A 22,494-nucleotide genomic window follows, 5' to 3' on the forward strand; every position below is an offset into this window, starting at 1 on the left:
TCTTTTCTATTCTCTCTCTTTTTTTTTTCTTTTTTTGAAAAAATGAGGAAAATTAACGTTTTACCACAGAAAAAAAGAAAGGAAAAAAGAAAAGGTAACTTTAGTCATTAGAAAACCGTTGTCTAAACGCATATTTTTTAATTTTCATTTAAAAGCAATGAATATACACATTTGTAAAATAGAAAACTTATTCAAAATAGGTTTTATTTATGAATCTTTTGTAAAACTTTTTGTATTGCTTAAGTAATATATTATAAAGGAAATTACAATATGGTACATTTTTTCATTCAAACGTTTAAAAAATTAAAAAAAGGCTTTTATTTATAGGTTGTATGTAGGTCAAATCTTTAGTTTTTTAAATTTAAATTTATAAAGAATATTTCTACATAAAATTTATTTCCTTTGTTATTTTTCCAAGAAAAGGGTATTTTTAAATATAAAAAAAATATTTAAAAATATTCACACAAATTCCAAAAGTACAAAGCACTTTTGGTGTAAATATTTTTAGAATTTTTTTTATTTATAAGAATTTTCCTTCTAAAATCAAGTAAGTAACTAAAATCAGTTTTAAAAAAATTATTTTAATTTATGAAGTTTGACCGATAATTCATGTATTTTAAATATAAAAAATATAATTGGAGATCGGAGATAAACAAACATAAATTTTAGAAATATAAAACTAAAAATGAATGATCTTGTTTGATAATCAATTGTTTTTTTTTAATTTTGAAAATTAAGTTTATAAACACTATTTATACTCTTAATTTATTTGTTATGTAATCTACTTTTTATTAGTATTTTAAAAAACCAAACAAAGTTTTGAAAACTAATAAAATTAATCGTTACAAACTTGTTTTTATTTTTGAAATTTGCCTAAGAATTCACATGTTTATTTAGGAAAATGAAAACTACTATAGATAAATAATATGAAAACAAATCCAAATTTTAAAAATAAAATCCTAAAAATCAAATAGTTATCCAAAAAGTTGAAAATATTGTGAAACAAAGCCTTAATTTTTGTTTATTGTTGTTGCATCAACTTTCAGATTTTGACAGTCATTTTCTTTGCTTCAAATATAAGAAATGAATTTGAAACAAACAGTAATAAAAAAGAGAAGAAAACAAAATATGTTCGGAAGATGACAAACATTTTACATATAATAACTTAATGAAGTTCTTATTTAGTTTATAGATAAATATTATTTTAACACACTCTTTTATTTTAAACAACCACATTTTTTTAATTATGAGTATGGATATATTTCTTAAACTTGCATCAAGATTTTAAATTGAATGGATATTATATATGTATGTTTTGTTCTAAATCATATGCATTGATTCCATCCTTGTTTGATACATTACTTAAATTTATCTTAATAATAACATTTCAACTTATTCCTTTTATTAGTTACTTTATCTCTAAATTGGTCAAGTTATTGAAGAAGCATTGAATAAATAAGATATTAATAATTCTTATATGGTTTAAATGTTTAAATTTTTATTCCATATTTATAATATAATAGTTGAAAATTTAAACTATCAGATCTTTTGGTCACTAACATATATTATTGTCAATTGAACTATGTTCATTTTGGTGAGATAACTATTACAACATTTTTATCTAAAGAATAATCCTACAATGTTTGATTTACAAGCTTTTTGAACATAGTTTAAAGAAGCAATTGGGAACAGGAAATTTGAAAATTGTTCATCGAAAATAAAAATAAACCTTAATTAATAGATTAAAAAATATCACTATCTCTTGGGCCCCTACTTCAAAGGAAGGAGAATCAAGATGTTTATTAAAAAGAGTAATCTCATTTCTCTTCGATACTTTCGTGAATCACATTCTCATCCTTTATTCGGTAGAGTTTCACATCTTTTTGTTAATTACTTTACAATATTATTGTTTCTCTTTCGTATATTGTTATTAATAATTTTACTATTAGTTTTCTTCTACTAAAAATGTCGGCTTATCTATTCTTTTATTATCTCTAATCCTTTTGTAAAATTTATAGTTTCTATTTAATTTGTTAAATAGTTAATCATTAATTATTCTGTTAAAATAGAATATTTGTATTAGATAACATATATATATATATATATATATACGTTAATTAGCTTTCTTTTAACCAAAAAAAAAAATCTTGTCTGAATTGATGGAATTTTATTTTAATTAGTTATTGTTTTTAATATTATATAATTTGTTAGAATGGATCACACAGTGCTATCAAATAAAATCATTATAGAATAGATTTCCATTTATTATTATTTGAATTTAAAAATTATACTAGCACATCGTAATGTAATTAACATATGAAAATATTATTATCTTAATTATAATATATTTAATTTCTATGTTGATTAACCATAGCACATAAGTAACATTAGTAGACTTTTGATTTGAATCTCACAACTCGTCTAGATAAGTAATAACAAAAAAGATAATCTTGACATTTAGATGGATTTTTGTTTTGATTTTTAGTAAATAAGTAGAGTTTAAAGAGAACATTATAATTGTTAATATGAGCATAATTGATGAACTAAATACTTTATTATTATTATTATTTTAAAAAAAATGTTCATTAAAAGGGAAAGCAAAGTAATAGAAACGCTCTCCTTCAAGGCCTTTTGTCACAAAGTTATGAACTAAAACATTGTGAAATTCATGAATCAATATTACCACGTTAAATATTAGGATTTAAATTATTATTTTTTTTGGAACTAATTTACCGTGACAAAAACCGCGTGGATCCAAAATAAAATAATATAGAAAAAGAAAAAAGTAATATTATGGACAATCCTAAATTTATGGGAACTGATCCAAACGTGGAACATGGCATGCATTATGCATGTGATGATGATATTCACCCCCCTATTTATTTCTTTTATTTTTAATAGTTTTTTTTTTCATCAGAAAGAGAATAAATCTTTATTTAAAAAAAAAAAAACAGTAGAAATAGTAAGTTCGAATTAACAAATAGGGATATGACAATAAAGTTGGGGTGCGGGTTTGTTTTAATATATTAAAAATTAGAGAAAATATCAATTTACCTTCCTAAATTTTAGGAATGGTATAAATTTAGACCCTGAAATTATATAAAAACTTGTGTAACGATATCAATTTACAATTATGTTTTATTTGAGAAAATTTCGTGTGAAACTTAGAATTATATTAATTAAATCCCTAAATTTTCATAGATAAATCGATTTAGACTTTTAGTAAGAATTTTCAAAAGTCTACCGACGCTTGAGAATCAATACGTACATGGGTGATTTTCAAAAGTAATTGAAATGAAAAGAAGAGTTTAACTAACTCAAATCATAAGTTTAATACGATATTGATAAAATAAAATCAAGATGATAATTGTTTAAATTAATACATTTACAAAAGTTTAATGTTTAAATTGATACAACTATTAATTCATTATTTTAATTGATACAATTCTAAAGTTTAGGGATATAAATTGATATTTTGCTTAACAATTAAAAATCTACTTAAAAGAAAAAAAATTCCTTTTCTTTACTTTTTTTCTCCCGATAATATGTGATGTGGGGATTAGGCATTTGGTATTAAACCTTAAAGGTGTGGATAGTATAAATATTATGCCAATTGAAATTTATTGATTGTAGTAATAAAAAAAAAGTAGTTAAGCAAGAAGTTTTGAATAATCATAATTAGTGTCCCCTAATTTTCTTAAAAGAAAAATAAATTTGGCATAAGAATGAGAATAATAATAAAAAAAAAAAAGAGCATTAATTTTGCCTTTTCCTTCACTCTTGAGATGATGATTTGTACAAGGTACAAAGAAACCATAGAAAGAGAAAGAGAGGCTCCCATGTGAGTGTGATTTGGGGACAAAGCAAAGGAGGGGAAGGTGGGCTATTTGAAACAGTTCACATGGGAGGGAAAAGAGAGCAGGGCATTATTCTTACAAGCCCCCCTCTCTTTCTTTTTCACAGCTCACATCCCCCTTTTCTTCTCCATGGAAAATACTATTCAATAACATATAGACTCTATTAATATGTTTCATGGAGTTGATGACTTGGATTTTTTTATTCAACAATTACATCTACATCATTTAACACACATTTTTTACTATTAGATACCACAAATGTTCAACAAAAATTATCACTTTTATCTTAGTTAAAGGTTTTACTTATCTACACCTCACTTCCAGTTGAATAAATTCGCCATCTAATCTAAGCATAATTCAATTAGATTAACATAAATACTTTTAACCAAAATGTTAGATATTCAAATCCCGTGTGTTCAAATACTTGAAAAGGAATTTAAAAAATGTAATTGATCTTGCATGCATATATTTAGGTTAAATTACGATTTTAGTCTCTCTATTTTAAAGTCTACGTTTGGTTCTTGAATTTTCAAAAGTGTCTAATGAGTTCCTAAACTTTCAATTTTCTATCTAATAGGTTATAAAATTTAAAAATAGTTTAACACAAATTTTTAAATTTTTTAAATTTTATTTTCAAGATTTTTTTTAAATTTTGTATCTAATAGGATATTTGACCTATTTGTTATATATTTGTATTTTTTTTTTTTATAAAAAATGAAAGTTTAAATTAACACTTTCAATTTTGGATTGACCTATAATATTTTTACGTGAAAATAGCAATTTATATCCCTGAACTTTAAGAGTTATATCAATTTAAATCTTGAACTAATTATTATATCCATTTAAACACTGAACTTTGAGGGTCATATCAATTTAAACTCTAAAATAGTATAATTATATCAATTTAAACCCCAAGCTTTTATAAGTGTATCAATTTAAACCATGAACTTTCATAATTGTAACAATTTAAACCCTCCATTATGTTTTATTTGGATATATAAATTGATACACTTATGAAAATTCTAAGTTTAGATTGATATAATTATTTGTTTGAAGTTTAAATTGATACAACTCCTAAAATTCAAGATTTAAATTGATACAATTGATGCAATAATTAAGTTAAAGTTTAAATTGTCACAATCCCAAAATTTAAGGGTATAAATATTTTTAAAGTTCAAGGACCAATTAGATACAAAATTGAAAGTTTAAATATATCTAATAGATGCTTTTTAAAGTTTTCATTTTGAGTTCAACAACCTATATACAAAGTGGAGAGATCTAAACTATCTCTGATAGTTTAGATCTCTTAGGCCGGTTAAATTATATGCTTAGATTAATAACAATTTTCAAAATGAACATTTCTCAATTAACGTAGTTTATTTTAACAATCAAAAGGTACGTAATTCGAACAATCCCTCACCCCATATATTAAAGGATCCTTTAATTCATGAGGAATGTACCAATATTATGATGCTAGCAGCTAGGCAACAGTATGATTTTTAATTGTTTTAGGGAGTACTTGAGAGTGATATTTGGCATATGGATTGATTGATAAACCAACAACATGGTTAATGGGAGATGTTCCTACCACAAGAATTTTGAGTTACCTACTCAAAACATTAATTATATATAATCATCCTTTCATTAATAATTCTTATTATTTTACTATTTATATCTCATGTATATCTTAATTATGACACTCATATCCATTTAATACTAGCCAGGAATTCATAGATTTGAACATTTTATTTAATAATACATATGCAGCCTACAATAAGATTTTCTATTCCCATAAAAACCCAACATTATATGAAGAAATGCAAATTATGTAAATTTTTTATTTTAAACATAATTTAGTTTATGAAGGTTCATATTTACATTTGTTTGGATATTGAAACTATTTAGAAGTCCTATATTTATTTTCTAAATTTTGTATTAAAAAATATTTTAGTCCTTACTCTTTACTATTACTTTTTCTTTTTTCAAAAAAAAAAAAAAAAAAAAAAAAACTCTCTAATCTATTTAAAAACCAAATACCTAACTTTATTATGAAAATAATTTACTAACTAAAATATCTCGCATTTCCATTCACTCAACCCATGTGTATAAAAAAGAAATTATTAGTTTTAATTTGAATTCTAGAAATGTCTCTAAGGTCAATTGTAATTGTAAAGGTGATGTTTTAACGACACTAATTTTCAAGATTGTAGTAAATTAGATTTAAATTGACTCATTAAAAAATTTACTGTAGATTAAAAATACTTGCTTAATTTTTTTTTAGTCAAAATCTTTATAAAATTACTAGGGTATAATCGGTTGAGTTTAGCTCAATTTGATTATTGGATAATGTCACACCAATTAATCGATGATTTAATTTTATCATTTATGTACGTTGATTCATGATTCACTTAATCCCAAGTGTGAAGGTGGTTTCGGTCAAGTTAGAGGTAGGCACAAATGAGTATATGCCACGTTAACTTCACATTGTATTGAGTTGTGGGAGTTATCAAGTGGATCGCTCAATCGACATTGCTATCCATTAATAAATAATGAATGACTATAACGAACTGAAAAAGTTAATTAGTTGGTTTATTAGTTCGAAGAGATTCAACAACTCAAATCGAGCTAAACTGAATCAATTACACATCTAGTATAGTTTATGAATATTTTGAGTTAAATTGATTAAAGTCATTCCACACATATGTTATTTATTATTAAGATTCAATTTTTATTGGTTAGATCTTTTTCTATTGAATTTAACATCGCGAAACTTGAATCGACAACAACTTCAATTGGTTTAAATCTCTCTTTTATTTAAAGCTAACAAGTTAAAATAGAAAAGAGAAAAACATAAAATCAATGTCATATACAGATAAATCCATAATTTCATTATATCGTAAACATATAGAGAATAAAAAAAAAAAAAAAAAGTCATAAATGGGTATAACTAAATATAATAAAAGGTACAAGATAAAAGGTTTACTTTACAACTTAAACATTAATTTTTTTTTCCCATTTTTATAATTTTCTAACAAAATATCTCACTCAACATCAATATTTCAATCTTTTCACTAACATTTCTATGGAAGTGAGATCTAAACATTTTCATGGATAATAATAGTAATACACTAAACACTATATCTATATGGTCAGTTTGATAGGTAACTCAGATTGTGTTTTACAAATATGCATTTGGTTGACTATCCGAATTTTATTTTTGGATTATGTGATTTAAATAGTAAAATTCTAAAAAACAACTTTTTTTAAAATCTTTTCAGTATATCCAGATTTTGAATTCAAAATTTTAAAAGGCAGAATTATATTAAATATGATAAAAACAATAACAAATATAGTATTTCATGTTATCAATTCAATTACTTTTGTTAAATTAAAATATGCAATACATAATATTTATATATTATATGATAATATAAAATAATATAAGTATACAATTTTTTTTTTTCATAAAACAAGTTCATAAATTAATTAGTAATAGTTTATAATCAATCTAGTATTTAGTAAGTAACTAAAATTAATTTTATAGTTTATAAATATATTTTTTAAAAAAATGTTTGTTCAATTAGAAATTAATTTCTTAATATGCTATCAACATATATCTAAAAATTAAAAAAAAAAAAAAAACATAAAATACAAGTTTGTTTTCTTTAAATTTCTTATTTTCAGATAGTTCGTATTTAATATATATATATATAGTAAAAATAAGGGGAGGGGATGTCAATGACAATGGGTCACATCGGCACGTGGTGTCTGATATCTTTTGTATAAATATATACACACACATATATATATTTAATGTGGAATTTGAGATGTTAAAATTAAAGAAGAAGAAGAAGAATGGCCTTAGTATGCATCCCCCACAGCTGTTGCTAGCTGTCCCTAATCCCATCTCCCCATGTGACCCACTTTCCCCCCCTTCCCCCTATCAATTTCAATTATAATCATCCCCCAACTCCAATAACATTTCTTCTTCTTCTTCTTCTTCTTCTTCTTGCCCTTTAAACATTATTTATTTATTTATTTATTTATTATTTTTTATGCTTCTTATCAGTTAGTTAAGTTTAGTTCCTAATAAATCCATTTTCCTCTATATTTGAAACACTTGTTTTCTTTCTCCTCTTTAATTATTACCAATTATGGCTCAATTGCCCCCAAAAATACCCTCTTTCCCTCAAAATTGGCCTCATTTTCCTCCTCCTAACTCAATGCCCAATTTAACTCCTCCTCCTCCGCCGCCCTCCTCCTCCCCCACCACCCACCAACCCAACTCTTCTTGGCTCGATGATTTCCTCGACTTCTCCACCGCCCGTCGCGGCCTTCACCGGAGATCCATTAGCGACTCCATTGCCTTCCTCGAAACCCCTTTTTCCGATCAATGTCGCAACTCATCCCCCGCCCTTCTTCATCCTCCTCCTCCCTTTGACCGCCTTGACGATGACCAGCTCATGTCCATGTTTTCCGATGACATTTCCATCCCTCTCCCTGCTTCCCCTTCCAATCCTTCCACCCCTTCCGATCAAAATAGTAACAACGATGACAAAAACCCCACCGATGACCCCATGCTTTCGCCGCCCCCACCGACTCTTCCGCCGCATCAGTTGAAGAATGAACCCGCCGACGTCGAAATTAGCTCCGGCTGCCAACTCCTGCACCAATCTCAACCTCCGCCACCTTCCTCCGCCGGTGATAACTCCATTGATCCCAAGCGAGTTAAGAGGTATGAATTTTTCAATCAATCAATTCCAAAAATCTAATAAATTCTTGAAATTTCAATTCATTCAACTACTAATAAAACTCTTAAACCACTAAAAACACACTAAACAAATTATAATTAACGTAACATTTGTGCATGGGTGACCACTACATTATAATTAATGTAACCAACAAATATAATATTAATTAAATTAGAATTAAAGCATAATAATCATTGGTGGGTGGATTTTTTTTTTTTTTTTTGGTATTAGAATTTTGGCAAATCGACAATCAGCACAAAGGTCGAGAGTGAGAAAATTGCAATACATTTCTGAGCTCGAGAGAAGTGTAACCACATTACAGGTACGGATTTAATTTAATTTAATAAAGTTTAATTTCCTCTTTAATTAAATATTATTTTTTTAATTGCTATCAATTAAATAAATTATATATAATCACAAATATAATTATATATTTATATTTTTTTTTTGGGTGGTGGTAGACTGAAGTATCAGCATTGTCCCCAAGAGTGGCATTTTTAGACCACCAAAGATTGATTCTAAATGTTGATAATAGTGCTCTCAAGCAGAGAATTGCAGCATTGGCCCAAGATAAGATTTTCAAAGATGGTAAATTATTCCTAATTTTTCAAACCCATTTCTCACTCTCTTTTTAAATTTATGTTGCCATCTATATTTTTTAATCCACTTCTATATGCAAAAGCTCAAATTTTTGTTTTAAAAAAGGTTAGCCATATTGATAGATTATAATTGGATAACTAGATAGACTGCAAAAAGATAGGTGCAGACTACTACGATACACGAGAAAAATTTCTAATACTAACGTAGTATATATTCTTTAATTTCACTCATATTTTAACACGTCATTAGACGATATATTATTTTAGATAAATTACAAATTTGGTCTCTATAGTTTAAAGAAAATTATAATTTAGTTCTTATAGTATATAATTAGAATATAGTCTCCATAGGAACTATTTATGAGAATATTATCAAAGTATAGAGACTATTAATGAGACTTTATCTAATTATAAGAACCAAATTTATAATTATTACTGATATTTTAATTCATGGGTCCAACAATAATGTTTAAATAGACAAATTTTTATAGATAAAAAAATGTCAAACTATTTATAGAAATAATAAAAAAATACTAATAGGCAATGATCGACTTCTGTTAGTAGTGTCTATCAGTGATAGACCTTCTAGCAGTTTCTATCAGTGATAGACATTAATAGATTTCTATTAGTCTCTATAAAAAAGATTAAATTTTTACTATTTTGTGTAAATAGTTTATCTTATTTTTCTATTTTTAAAATATTCTTTTATGACAAGCCAAGAGGTTTTCTATATTACGATAGTACTAGGTTTTTTTCCATAATGCAGCTAAGTAATATTTTAAAAAAAAGAAAAATGATAATAAATGGGGTTTTTTTTTTTTTAATTATTAATGTAGCTCATCAAGAGGCATTAAAGAAGGAAATAGAGAGATTGAGGCAAGTTTACCACCAACAAAGTTTGAAGAAAATGAGCAGTAATCAAAATGGGGCGGCGCAACCGCAACCACCGTCGTCCGGAGAAGGTACTCCGCTGCAAGTGGCTGAGACGGAGAAGGAGCAGGCTGTAAGTTGACCGTGAAAAAATGAATGAATGAATTGCTAACAAAATGAACTTTCTTCACGTGATTTGCTTCCAATTCCCACTTGGATGTTTATGTGGTGGGACCACACTTGACAGCTCGACAATCAATGGTCAGCATCTTGACACGTGGATGGATTGATTTAGGAGGGTGATTATGAAAAAGAAAAACAACAAATTGTTTTTCTTTCTTTTTTCTTTTCAATTTTTTTAACAGTAATGGAAGAGAAGATAACTATCAGTCTGGATCTGTTGGGGTAACGAATCTGGGTTTCTTTTTCTGTCTTTTTTTTTTCAAGATAAATTTTTTATTAAAAATTGGGGTTTTTTTAAGGGTGGATTTATTAATTGGATTAATTAATGTATTGAAGCAGATGTTGTCAGGAATTGATGGTCTAATTGTTTGAATATTTTCTTATATGCTTTTCTTCTCTAGCTGCTCCAGCCTCCAAATCATGTGAACATGTTCTTTCTTCTTCTTATTATTATTTATTCTATTTTTGAAAATTTTGAAATATTTAATACATTAAATTAACTCTTTCCAATGTTGGGCTCATTTTAACTTTTCCCTATTACTCTCTCTCTCAATATAAGATTATTATCATTATTAAAAATTTAGTTAATGAGCAAATTAGGCAATCATATAACTTTGGTGCATATACAAGTCCACATGACACATTCAAATGTCATGTTAATTCATGATATTGGGTTAGCTTGTCATTACTATTTAGATGTATAATTAATATCAAAGACTGAAACGGAAAGGGAAAAAGAAAAAGAAGAGAGAAAAGTATTCTAAAAGAAAAACTGTATTGGTGTAGGTTCAGAATTAAAAAAAATTGGATACAGTATACAAATCCAACATTCTCCTGCATTTCTTGTAATTTGACCACATCATTCTACTTGTCTCAAACAGATGGTTCCTACTCATGTGATCAAAGATGAAGTATTAAATTGTATATCAAATGTACCTTTCAGGACTAACAGAGGGAATAAGAGAAAAACCAAAAATGAAATAATAGCAAAATATGAGTTGGCAGCTACTCGTATATTAAAGGATAAAAATGTTACACAAGTGCAAATTATAGTACATATCAGATGTGTCTTAAGCCTGAGGCATTACATAAAACATCTCAAAGAAAGAAAGAAGAAAAAAAATAATAACAACACCCAACGATCACTAATCTTAAAAATCAAAATGCTAGAATGTATCGTTCGAATCTGAGATAAAAGACATGTCTGTTATGTTCTATGGTTAAAACATTTAACTTTTACATTCTAATCTTATTTTTTGGACACTACGTTGAGAAACCGAATCATAGAGTTTAGTAGTGTAAGTTTATGCTAGTTGAAAAATGCTCAGGTTTACCTTCTAATCTAAAACTTTGGAAATCTCTTTTGTTTTTGAAAATGTAAATGGAATCATCTGATTTCTCAAGCTTCCAACTAGAGCTCCCTCATCTGTTTAGTCATCATCTGATTTCAATTCTACAGAGAACACCCTGAACTATATGGTATGCCAATGACATGGAAATCGAGTACAATTATCTAGACCTGAGCTTGTATATCCATGGTGTTCGAGAAGTTATTTGAGACGGTCATTTGCGGCTCATCGCTTACTTGTCGAGAAAATCGCCTTCTGTGCTTTCCCCAGTTTCTCATTACAGCTATCATTAATCTCCAAATGGTATTCTGTTGAAAACTGAAGTTATGAGCATTAAATATGTATAATGTGAGAGCTATTGTTGATACTCCTCCACTCAATACAAATAATATGAAGAAGCTGTTGGGGCTGAGGCTTGAATTTTCATCCTTTGCATCCTCATCCTCACATTTCTCATTAGCAATCATGCTATCTTCCAAATCTCTGAACTTCCCAGTTTCAGATACCTTAAGCAATGCTTCATTAATATCCGTTAACAGTGGAGAGCCTCTTGGAAATGCCTGTAGGTGGGAAACAAAGACAAAAAGTATTAATCGTTTTCCAAGTGAGTCTTTGAAATGCAGAGTATTTACATGTGATATGCTATTAAAAAGAATAGCAGCAAAGCAACAAGGACTTACAAATCCAAATCCTCCAACTTTGTAGGTTGGCCCAGAAACCATGAATTCCCTACAAAATCTTGCAAGGAATATTTTTACAAAAGGGACTTCAAGAAAAGCAGCTGCTATCTCCTGGTTTCTGAGAGCTTCAGCATAATCATCAGGTGTAGAGTAGTTTCTTATGTTTTTGGCACGAAAATGTAAGACATCTTCCAAATATCTTTTGACAAATGATCCTCTACCAAATCCGACCAACGCATTTGTCCTTTGGAGAGTTTCGATATTCGTTATAGTCGGTTCGAGCTTTTGAATAGTGAGCATGCTTGTAAGGTTAGCAGTATATATTTGAGTTATCACAAGTGCCATAAATAGCCAAACCACCATGGTCATCCTGGACAAGTTACTGTGCAGCACATTACCTATGGTCAAGAAATCAGCCAATATGATGTTAGATTATCTATTTACCCCCCAAATGCAAAACAAAAATTCATCAGCTGTGTGTTGGTTACCATGTAAGGAGAAGAGGGTGGTGAAGGATGAGCAAAGCATGGTTCCAGCTTGATTAAACATCGAACCTTCATGACTCAGATAATGATTTCTTTCTATGAACCAGACTACAAAGCCATTGTAGACATTTATCACAGCAATTGCAAACCACATGGTCACTGTAAAGGGCTTTGTGAACATCAATGCTCGATTACTTGTATCTTTTATGGTAGGAACTACCATCACCAGCCCTGCTTCTGAGTAAGGATGTGTAAACTCTGCATTTTTATAGCGTCGTGATAATATCGCTATATCACCTACGACTGCGTCGAAGTTCTTCATAGACAAGCAGAATAGGAAAAGATTGTTAGGAAGGAGAAAAGTAACAGTAATTTTTGTATGTCTGATACATTGCGTGGGAAGAAGCATTTTCTTCCATGACTTTTCAGTGTTAAAAATCTTCTTGCAAAATTTTGTTAAAATGAGATGGCAGTTAATGGTATTAAGTTATGGCCGAATTAAATAAGAACTTTAATATTCGTGCAAAGATTGGCAAGTTGTTCTTGTAGCAGCAATATATTGAAGAAAATATGAATATTTTTCTTTACCTTCAGGTAGACTTGCTCCACCAAATCATCATATGGTCCATCGAAACGAAAAAATTGGTACGGCAGAGGGAAGTTAAGGTTGTCTATTGTTGCTTTAAACAGATCAATTGCAAGTCCATTGAAGGATAAATTGTTTCCCATAGGATCTTCTTCCACATGTACATACTGTTTGAACATGGAACTAGTTGGCACCCCAATTCTCAATGAATTGGCATCTGTTGATACAACCCATCCCCTTGGAGTTATCGAAGATCCACCTGGCCAAAACACTTCACCGAGATCCTTCATCGACAAGCTCGAAGACGAATTTTTCCTCAACTCTCTTGAGAAGCCTAATTTATCAGACCAGAAGCCTAGTTCTCTATAACTCCTCCCCATCACATTGATGATCTGAAAAGTATCAGATAAGGCTAATTTTCTGTCCTTAAACTGAATCTTTCCACTGAGTCCTTGAAAATCAGTGAGCTTTATTTTTTCCAACAAGTGATTACCCTTTTCTTGGATTTCACTCATTGCCATAGCTGCTGTCCTTGCAGCATCATAAGCCTGAATCGCGAAAATTCCAGGCTCGTGATTGTCCTCGTCAGAATGCTCTAATCTAAACCGTTTACAAAACCGACGATAAAATTCATGAAATGGAGGATTGTCTTCAGGGAAGAAGCTCTTGACTCCAACAACTCCTTGTAGTAAAGAGTTGATAGAAGCATTGAAAGAATGTGCAAGGTTTGTGAAAGAATCAGTAGTGATCCAAACATAGTCCTTTCCCATCATTCCCATATCTTTGGCTATCTCAAATAGACGTAATGCCAACTTGAAAGACATATGAACTACAAAAATTCTGCTTGACCCTCTTCTTAGCCTCTCCAATTCTTTGGAAAATAAATCAGAATCAAATTGAGAGAGACCAACAAATTCACTTACTTCAGCTCCTATGTCTCTGAGGGCATGTACAAGATGAGGAAATATTCCAGTGGTTGAGAAATCTCTATCTTCATATATAACATTGACTAGGTGCCAATCCCACGAACTGACGATACCAGCTATAGCCCTCATTTGATTTAACTGGGAGGGAGAAGCTTGGACCAAAAACTCGAACCGCTCAGTTGCCCAATTTGGTATTTCATTAACTAAGGCTAGAACTGGAATCTGTTTCTCATTTCCAACCTCAGCAACTACGGATGCAGCTTCCCAAGTTTGTGGTCCTATAAGAATCTGAACTCGTTGCATACTGATGAGATCATTAGCTGCAAATTCAATAGAACGTTTAGATTGTGATTAGGCTATAAGCTCTGTTTGATTCATAGGAGGAAACTTGTTTAAACTACAATTTGTTGAACAAACCAGGACTCTTCATACTTCAGAACAGTTCAATAAATATGGTAAAGGAAGGAAAGCATTCCATTCAATTAAATTAAGAAGAAATATAAACTCTCTACCTGCAAGAGCTGCAAGATTTGGATCACTTTTGTAGTCTCGGATGACAAGACTGAAACTTCGATTGCTGAAGGAGTTAAAATCCTCAACAGCCATCCGCATAGCTAAAATCTCTTCCTTACCAATCCTGGAACTTTTGTCTACAATGACACCTATTCTGCCGTTTCTGCTATCCTCCGTCGTCGACTTCATGTTTCCTTCAGTTTCATGCTCCCCAGAAACCATCAAAGCAAACAAGAAGAAAGAAAAAAGAAAAGGAAACTTTCCCATTTTTCATAAAGGCATAGGCCAATGGGTCTACTTTCTCCTCTCCTATATATATGCAGTAAGAAGCCCCCAATCCTTTTTCTTTATATTTTTCTTGCCAACTAAGAAAAACATTACCTTTTTGGCTCATATAATCCAAATGACCAGGAAATCATAAGATTCAAGTGTGTCATAGACCACTAGCTTCAAAGTGTTTTGACTCTGCCTAGAATAATGAGTTGTGAGAGCTCGGAAAGGCATTGATTACTTAATACCACTTTGGTCAATATATGAGTTCAGACTATAAAATGATATTGACCCTCTTATACATGATGAAACTCAAAAGTCTTCCCTAAATTTCCAAAATGTACATCAAACACAGCCATTTCTTATTTGTACAATCCATATCATTCAAACAACTCAATGAACATGAAGAACTGAGAAAGAACATGGAAGCAGAAAATGGATTTAAATCAAAACTTCTTAGAAACTCAGGGATGTCATCAGCAATCGGATTATAATAATTGGAATTTCTAACTATTATACCTTCAATTAACTATAGTATTACTATTTCAAATTCCTCTCTACTATATGCTTTTTCTATTTCCTACTCATCCTCTCTTTCTCTCTTTATTACAATATTTACTATTTCCTACCTATACTATTGTAACCCAACTACTATAATAACCACCGACTGTAATAACTAACTCAACACTTCAAATGCCCTCTTAGGTTTTACCATTTGGGTATTCTGATCACAGATACAATACAGAGCAAAAGCAATGTCCCAAAGCAAAAAGGGTATTCTTGGTTTGTGAAATCCAAGTGGGGGGAGAGAGGGAAAAGGAAAGAAACATTAGAAAATGAATATTCAAAGGAGAAATACATACAAGAGTGAATAAAGAATGGATAAAGGATTGACTATGTTGGTCAGAGTCATCATCAAGAAGGCGGAAATCTCTGAAGGTTGTTTTGTATATTCAAATAGAGAAAGAGAAATGAAACCTGGAATTGAATCTTTCAAGCTGCCTCTACATATTAAAAATTTCTCAAAGCATTTTCGTAGATTTCTTCTTGGGACTTTTGAAAGAGTTGGCCAATATTTTAGGCATGTTATTCCATTCTTGTAAGTTGAATTTTTTGTCCACGCCCATGAAGACACTAGACTTAAATGCCATTTCCGGGGAAAAAATATAAAATATATTATTAGTTTTGTTTACTATTGTTATAATAAATATTATCATCAAGTAATCAAGTTAGTTTTTTTTTTTAATATTTTTTCAAAAAATAAAACATGTGAAATGGTGATTTGAATATCTAACCTCTTAGTTTTTGAGCCAATTTTATTGAATTTAATCATTATCTTGATATACATTGGTTTCATTTACTAAATTATACATTGGTTTCTATCAAAAAAAAAAAAAAAAAAAATTATGAAAACTTTAAAGCCTAAACCGTCAACTAGTTAAAGATGATTCTTTTTTTTAGTATTAGAAAAACAAGATTCAAACTCATAATCATGAAATTTTAATTAATATCTTAATTTAACAAAACAAAAAAAATTCAAGATGAAGAATTATTAAGTCCTCTTTGGTTTGAACAACACATACAAAGAGACTCTATCACCTAATCGAGACCTACACCCCTCTGTCAGACCACTAATTCTCTCCCGTGACATCCTCCCTCATGTGGTTCTCAGTCTAGTCATTATCGCAATGTAGCAATATATAGATTAAAAGTATATTTTAGCAAATAACATTAACAATGACCATTTTGAAAAAGTTTTTAAAAACTTGGGGTTAAATCATAAACCTTAGAAGGCTCAATACATTAAATATATCAATTGGATAGAGTTCAAGGTTCCAAAATATGTGTATATATATGTTAGTTATTGTATAGTCAATATTTTGACCATTTATATTAGCATTGATGTAATATGTAATGGTATAATAACAATAATAATTTTCTCTAGACATGCAAATTAATAAATTTGACATAGTAAAAGGGGAAAATCCACGTTGGCGATTTTACAAATCCATAGAATATAACTCAAAAACGACATTGTGAGTAGTTGGAAAACAAGTGTGTTTGACCTAATCAAAGTCTTTAAAAATTTTGGAAATATTAAGAATTAAGATGTGAAATCCTTACCTTTGTCTGTCCCTTCTCCTCTTTGTTCCTCCTGCACACACAAATGACAAGACCATTTTATACCATTTTTTGTACCTTGTTACATGTTTCTACTTTATCCTAAATTCCTTAACTTGATCTTATTTTCATATTGGGTTAGTTAAGATTCGATGATTATTTCAATCTCTGTCTACACTTTAATATGCTTACTTAATTTGGACTAGTATGGTCTACATTAATATAATTTAATAATTAAGGCGGTAACTTATCCGATTAAAGTTAAAGGTTCTAAATCCTCATCTAATATTTATAATCCCAAAGTAAACCAAAGAAGGGAGCCAATGTCCTCTCTGATTTATCTTAAATTTTTATATTTCTTCTTATTGGTATATCACATCATGTTAATATTGATCAATTTTTTAATACTCATCCAATCTATTAAAAAATTACTAATTTAAACCATAAGCTTTCATTAGTACATCAATTTAAAGTATTGTTACTAATTTTTAACTATTTTCACTTCATTCTATTTTAAATAAACTAAAATCATTATAAAAATATTGTTCTTTTAAAATTCTACCAAATGAAAAGAGACAAAAATATATCATGATTGTTATGAACTTGAGGAGTACAACGATGCACGATGAGAATATAGATATAGAGAAAATATAATATAATGATAATATATAACAAAATAAATAGATATTAAAATTAACAAAATAAATTAAATTAACAAAATAAGAAATAAGAAATTTCTCTAAAATATCAAATTTCTCCAATTTTCATGGATTTTGCAGAATATATATGTCTTCCAAAATTCACCAAATGCCATTATTTATAGGCAATTTGGCAAATAGGAAGTGGATTACATGGACATGTAATGTTGAGACACATGGACAACACTTTGGGAAATGAGGACATGACACATGGCCAATGGACACTAAACATGAGCATCTAATAGGCATCTATTATCATAATATTTATAATACTGACCCTTAGATGCCATTATACATATGAAATATGTCTTGTTAAAACCAAACTAAGAAAAAACCTATTGGGGAAAGAATCCTAGTGAAAGAAAAAGAATATATATTTCATATAACCTAATACTCTTAAAAAGAATACAATATATTTATTCCCTCTCATGGAAACATAACCTTGCCTTGAGATTCACTACTTAAATAAACGAACTCCCAATTTGCATTATTTTATTTCCATAACCAAACAGAGACTGTTGATGAAAAATTAATTAACTAATTAAGAAGGGAAAATAAGAAAGATCAATATGGACGATTAAGTTAATTAATTTAAGGGGGTTTTATAAACAAAGTCTTGCATTGGTAATAGCTATTCAATAGGTAAACTGAAGTTGGTGTATTATATTATTTGCAGGCTAACACAGATAGTTTGATTAAGAAGGTTTTAGAGTGTTTCTTTGTAACCTCGTGCAGAAATATGACACTAGAACACCAAAAAATGTATCAATATCCCTCCTATTTAGATGAATATCGATATCATTGGTAATCAACATTATACCAATACAAATATATATCGAATTATTTAAAATTACTGATATTAATTTTAAGTACGACAAAAACCATATAGATAGTAGTTGAATGGTACGGGTGTCTCGTAAGGACAAAATCTCGAAAATGCTCAAAGGTTTCCCAAAAACACAAATGGATCCCACATAATTGTCAATGATAATTAGATTGCAACTTTTGTTATAAAGTCCAAAATTGATTCCAAATCCAAACAAATCCAATAGTAAGAACAGTATAATGGCATAAGAACAGTATAACGACGATCAAAATTATAAGAAATCATAGAAATTGGAGAGAAGCGAACTCACGAAAATGTAGGAATAGACACAGTGACGGCGACGAATGAACGACGGTGAACGAACTAGTGACCAACGATTATTGATTGTGAATGGTGAACGGCGACCAACCAGCGCCAACGCTCTCGGACGACCAGCGACCGGCGACACCTCTCTCTCGGACAAACCAGCGAACGACGACACCTCTCTCCCAACTTCACTCTCGGACGACGCCGTTTGGGGGAAGAAGCCAGATGGTCTCTTGTGCTCTTTCTCTTTAGGGTTTCAAAATCTAGGGAAGAAGAAGGCCTTCTACTCGATCTGATTTTTATACCAAATCTCTTGACGGCCCTCAATAGCTGTCGGAAGATCCATCGGGAGTTACAATAACTCCCAACGGGTAATGTCTTACCGTCAGGAGATAGTTCCAATCTCCCGACAATTGGTATACGTCGTTGGGAGTTCTTTTTAACTCCCGACGTGTTCCTCACGTCGTTGGGACAGAACTTATCTCCCGACGACTGATTTACGCGTTGAAAGACCTTTTTCTTGTAGTGTTGCTTAATGTTGATTTAGGTTGGTTGAATTAATCTTTACATATCCCATACCAATCTTTTTATTAAAATCAAATCGGGTACTTTAAAAGTATTAGTTTTAATTACTTTTCCATTTTGAGTTGTATTTATTTACATGAATTTATTGTTCAAATTATATGTTAGCGAAAATTTTGTTAATTTATTTAATTGGGCCCACATGAGGGGAAAAAAATTTTCATTAGCTTTAATTAATTTTTTAAAACTCTATTCACCCCTTAGGGTTGTCCTATCATCCTACAATTGGTATTAGAGTCGGTTGCTCTCTTGTTTGTGATAAAAAATTTCATAAATCATTTTAGATTGATACTCATCGTTTGAGTTTCTCACATTCCTACTATTGGTATTAGAGCAAGGAACTCTTCCACATAAACCATTGTTAAAATCTTGTTTTTGATACTTAAATAACTTATTTTGAAAAATTATTGGAAAGCTTAATTGCTAGAGTTTTATGGCAACTTTAGAAGGTCAATGTGTTGATAAACCTCATTTCTTTAATAGTAAAAGTTTTGATATTTGGAAAAAAGAATGAAAACATTTTTGCTTGATATTGATTTTAATATCTTGTATGTTGGTGAACATAATTTGTCTAAATTAAATTTGAATGATAAATTGCTCTCTTTTAATGCCCAAGCCATAAATATCATATGTATTGGTTTGGATAATAGAATATATGATAAAGTTTCACAATTTGATTATACATATGATATGTGGAATTTTCTATGTGAAATTTTCTTCACAATATGTATAGCATAGAAAATTCTCCTTGTAGTATTAATGATTTATTTGATGTGAAGGAGAATTACAATTCTCAAAATGAAAGGAAAGTCTATGAAAGGGAAAAAGAAAAATGTGATGGATCCTCTTTGTGCATAATGTCTCATTTGGATAATTATTCAGGAGATGAAAGTGACACAAATGAGGCAATTCAAAAATCCTCTACTTATGATGAACTATGTGATGCATTTGAAAGCATGCAATGTGATCTTGAAAAGCATTGATCTAAATATTAAAATTATCCAAGAAATAAATCTTTGGTAGATGAAAATGCATGCTTGAAAAATAAAGCTAACAATGTGATGTTGAATAATAAAATTGATGATTGTTGTGATGAGAAAAATGTTTTGAATGATAGAATTAAGTTGCTTGAAAATGAGAATGATGAACTCAAATCTTTATCATGTGAAATGAAAATTGAATTGAATGATTTGAGAGATGAAAATGAGAAAAATTAGATATTATTTTTTAGAGTTGAAAGATGAAATTGCTAGCTTGAAAGATAAAATTCTTATTTTGGAAAATAGCAATATATCTTTTGAAAAAAATAATTTTTCTCTTATTCATAAAATTAAGTTTCTTGAATGTGACAATCATGAGAAAAATGATCTTTTGAATGTGCTTAAAAAAAGAATTGCTTGCTACTGAAGAGCTTGAACTTGCAAAAGAATATCTTAAGGAATTAACTATTGATGCACAAAAATTAGATAAAGGTAAATCTTCGGATTAGGTTATATGTATAAAAATTGTTCATCTACTTCTAAAATCATTACTTTTGTTAAAGGCGCCCCTTATATGTATTTAATTTTGTGCACAAAGCATGGAAAAATTAAACATATTCATGAAAATTCAAAGTTTGTGCATAAACAATTTCATGCTAGACCAAAATGTACTCATAATGTGAACCTTGTGAATAAGCATGAAAAAATCAAAATTTATGCATAAACATGTTCATGAAAAATCAAAATGTATGCATAATGCTAAATGTGTGCATAATCACAGTAATACAAGAGACATACATGTAAAATCAAAATTTGTGCCTATATATCATTTTTGTGGAGATAAAGGTCATATCAAAACCTTATTTTAAATTGAAAAATGCTCCAAGCAAGAATTTCTTTGAGAAAAAGATTGTGAAAAATCAATTAGTTAAAAAGAAATTCTTACCTAATGTTACTTGTTATTCATGTGGTAAAGTTAGACACAAATTTAATACTTGTTATTTGCCAAAAATGAATAATAATAATGTTGGAACTAATTTAAAATGGATTCCAAAGTATTTGCTCACTAGCAATGAAGGACCTAAGAAATGGGTACCTAAACTTTTTGGTTGAGCTTTCTTTGTAGGTGTGGTTTAAAAAGTAAATGGTTCTTTAGACTTCAAATTGGGGAATTAATTCAAATTAAAGCAACTAAAAAGCTTTCTTGAATCTAACAAAGAAAATTGCATATTTGATAACATTTTTTTTTTTGTAACTCTTGAGATAATTATGCTATTGGTATCTTTATGGAATTTATCTCTTGAATGGTTTTAGAAAGTTTAAATTTATTTGCTTGAATTATATTGTATATAGAATTCAATGTCCATGAGAAATAATTGAATATCTATCTATTTGCCATTTATCTATATTGTTTATTATTTGGCTTTTTGGTCAAATAGATATTTGCTCTATCCTTATGTTTTTCTTGAAAAATATTGAGGAAAAGGATGTTGAGTTTTGCAAAAAAATATCTTTATTTTGATGCTTAATATATGTTGATTATCCTCTGGATGAAAGTGATTAGAGTTTTTATTTAATGTCTTTTGAGCATGAAGTTATGCATATTCTATGATTTATATCGTTGAATGAAAATCATTTTGAGTTGATGTTTGTCCTATGTTAAAAAGAAATGTCAAATTCTTTTCCATAGGAGGACTATTCACAAAATTGCTAAATTCTTGAATCCCGATAGCATATTGTTCAAAATTACTACAAATTCATTTGTATTGCTTCCATGGCTTATATTGATTTGCTAATATGACTTTGCTATTATTTGGTATCATTTGTTTCACAACAATTGGTGTTTATGTTATAATATTTGGTATCTCAATTGTTTGATTTATTTGAATGATTTTATCTCATTGGTGTTTAT

General features: G+C 29.2%; 2 protein-coding genes across 2 annotated transcripts; one reads left to right on the forward strand and one right to left on the reverse strand.

Moving 5' to 3' along the window:
- The first annotated feature begins 7,811 nt into the window (after positions 1–7,811).
- Positions 7,812–10,660, forward strand: LOC120085302 (basic leucine zipper 34-like). The gene is made up of 4 exons (XM_039041218.2): positions 7,812–8,592; positions 8,840–8,930; positions 9,070–9,196; positions 10,044–10,660. Exons 1-4 carry the CDS (start codon positions 8,012–8,014, stop codon positions 10,217–10,219), a joined length of 975 nt encoding a protein of 324 aa, XP_038897146.1. The 5' UTR covers positions 7,812–8,011; the 3' UTR covers positions 10,220–10,660.
- A 774-nt stretch (positions 10,661–11,434) lies between these two features.
- LOC120085163 (glutamate receptor 2.8-like) lies at positions 11,435–16,140 on the reverse strand. The gene is made up of 5 exons (XM_039041044.2): positions 14,799–16,140; positions 13,363–14,606; positions 12,778–13,090; positions 12,290–12,687; positions 11,435–12,169 (listed from the first exon to the last, which is right to left on the reverse strand). The coding sequence occupies exons 1-5, from the start codon at positions 15,064–15,066 to the stop codon at positions 11,774–11,776; spliced, it is 2,619 nt and encodes an 872-aa protein (XP_038896972.1). The 5' UTR covers positions 15,067–16,140; the 3' UTR covers positions 11,435–11,773.
- Between the last annotated feature and the right edge of the window lie 6,354 nt (positions 16,141–22,494).

The sequence above is a fragment of the Benincasa hispida genome, chromosome 9 (assembly GCF_027475165.1).
Source record: "Benincasa hispida cultivar pf3 chromosome 9, pf3_genome.v1.1, whole genome shotgun sequence".
Lineage (NCBI taxonomy): Eukaryota > Viridiplantae > Streptophyta > Magnoliopsida > Cucurbitales > Cucurbitaceae > Benincasa > Benincasa hispida.

What these genes read in the sequence shown, in the direction of transcription:
- LOC120085302 (XM_039041218.2), top strand. Translation starts at nt 8,012, where the DNA reads ATGGCTCAATTGCCCCCAAAAATACCCTCTTTCCCTCAAAATTGGCCT. An exon ending in GATCCCAAGCGAGTTAAGAG is followed by an intron (nt 8,593 to 8,839) that starts GTATGAATTTTT and finishes TTTTGGTATTAG; the next exon opens with AATTTTGGCAAATCGACAAT. An exon ending in AGATAAGATTTTCAAAGATG is followed by an intron (nt 9,197 to 10,043) that starts GTAAATTATTCC and finishes TTATTAATGTAG; the next exon opens with CTCATCAAGAGGCATTAAAG.
- LOC120085163 (XM_039041044.2), bottom strand. Translation starts at nt 15,066, where the DNA reads ATGGGAAAGTTTCCTTTTCTTTTTTCTTTCTTCTTGTTTGCTTTGATG. An exon ending in TGGAGCAAGTCTACCTGAAG is followed by an intron (nt 13,091 to 13,362) that starts GTAAAGAAAAAT and finishes TTGTCTATGAAG; the next exon opens with AACTTCGACGCAGTCGTAGG. An exon ending in CACCCTCTTCTCCTTACATG is followed by an intron (nt 12,688 to 12,777) that starts GTAACCAACACA and finishes TCTTGACCATAG; the next exon opens with GTAATGTGCTGCACAGTAAC.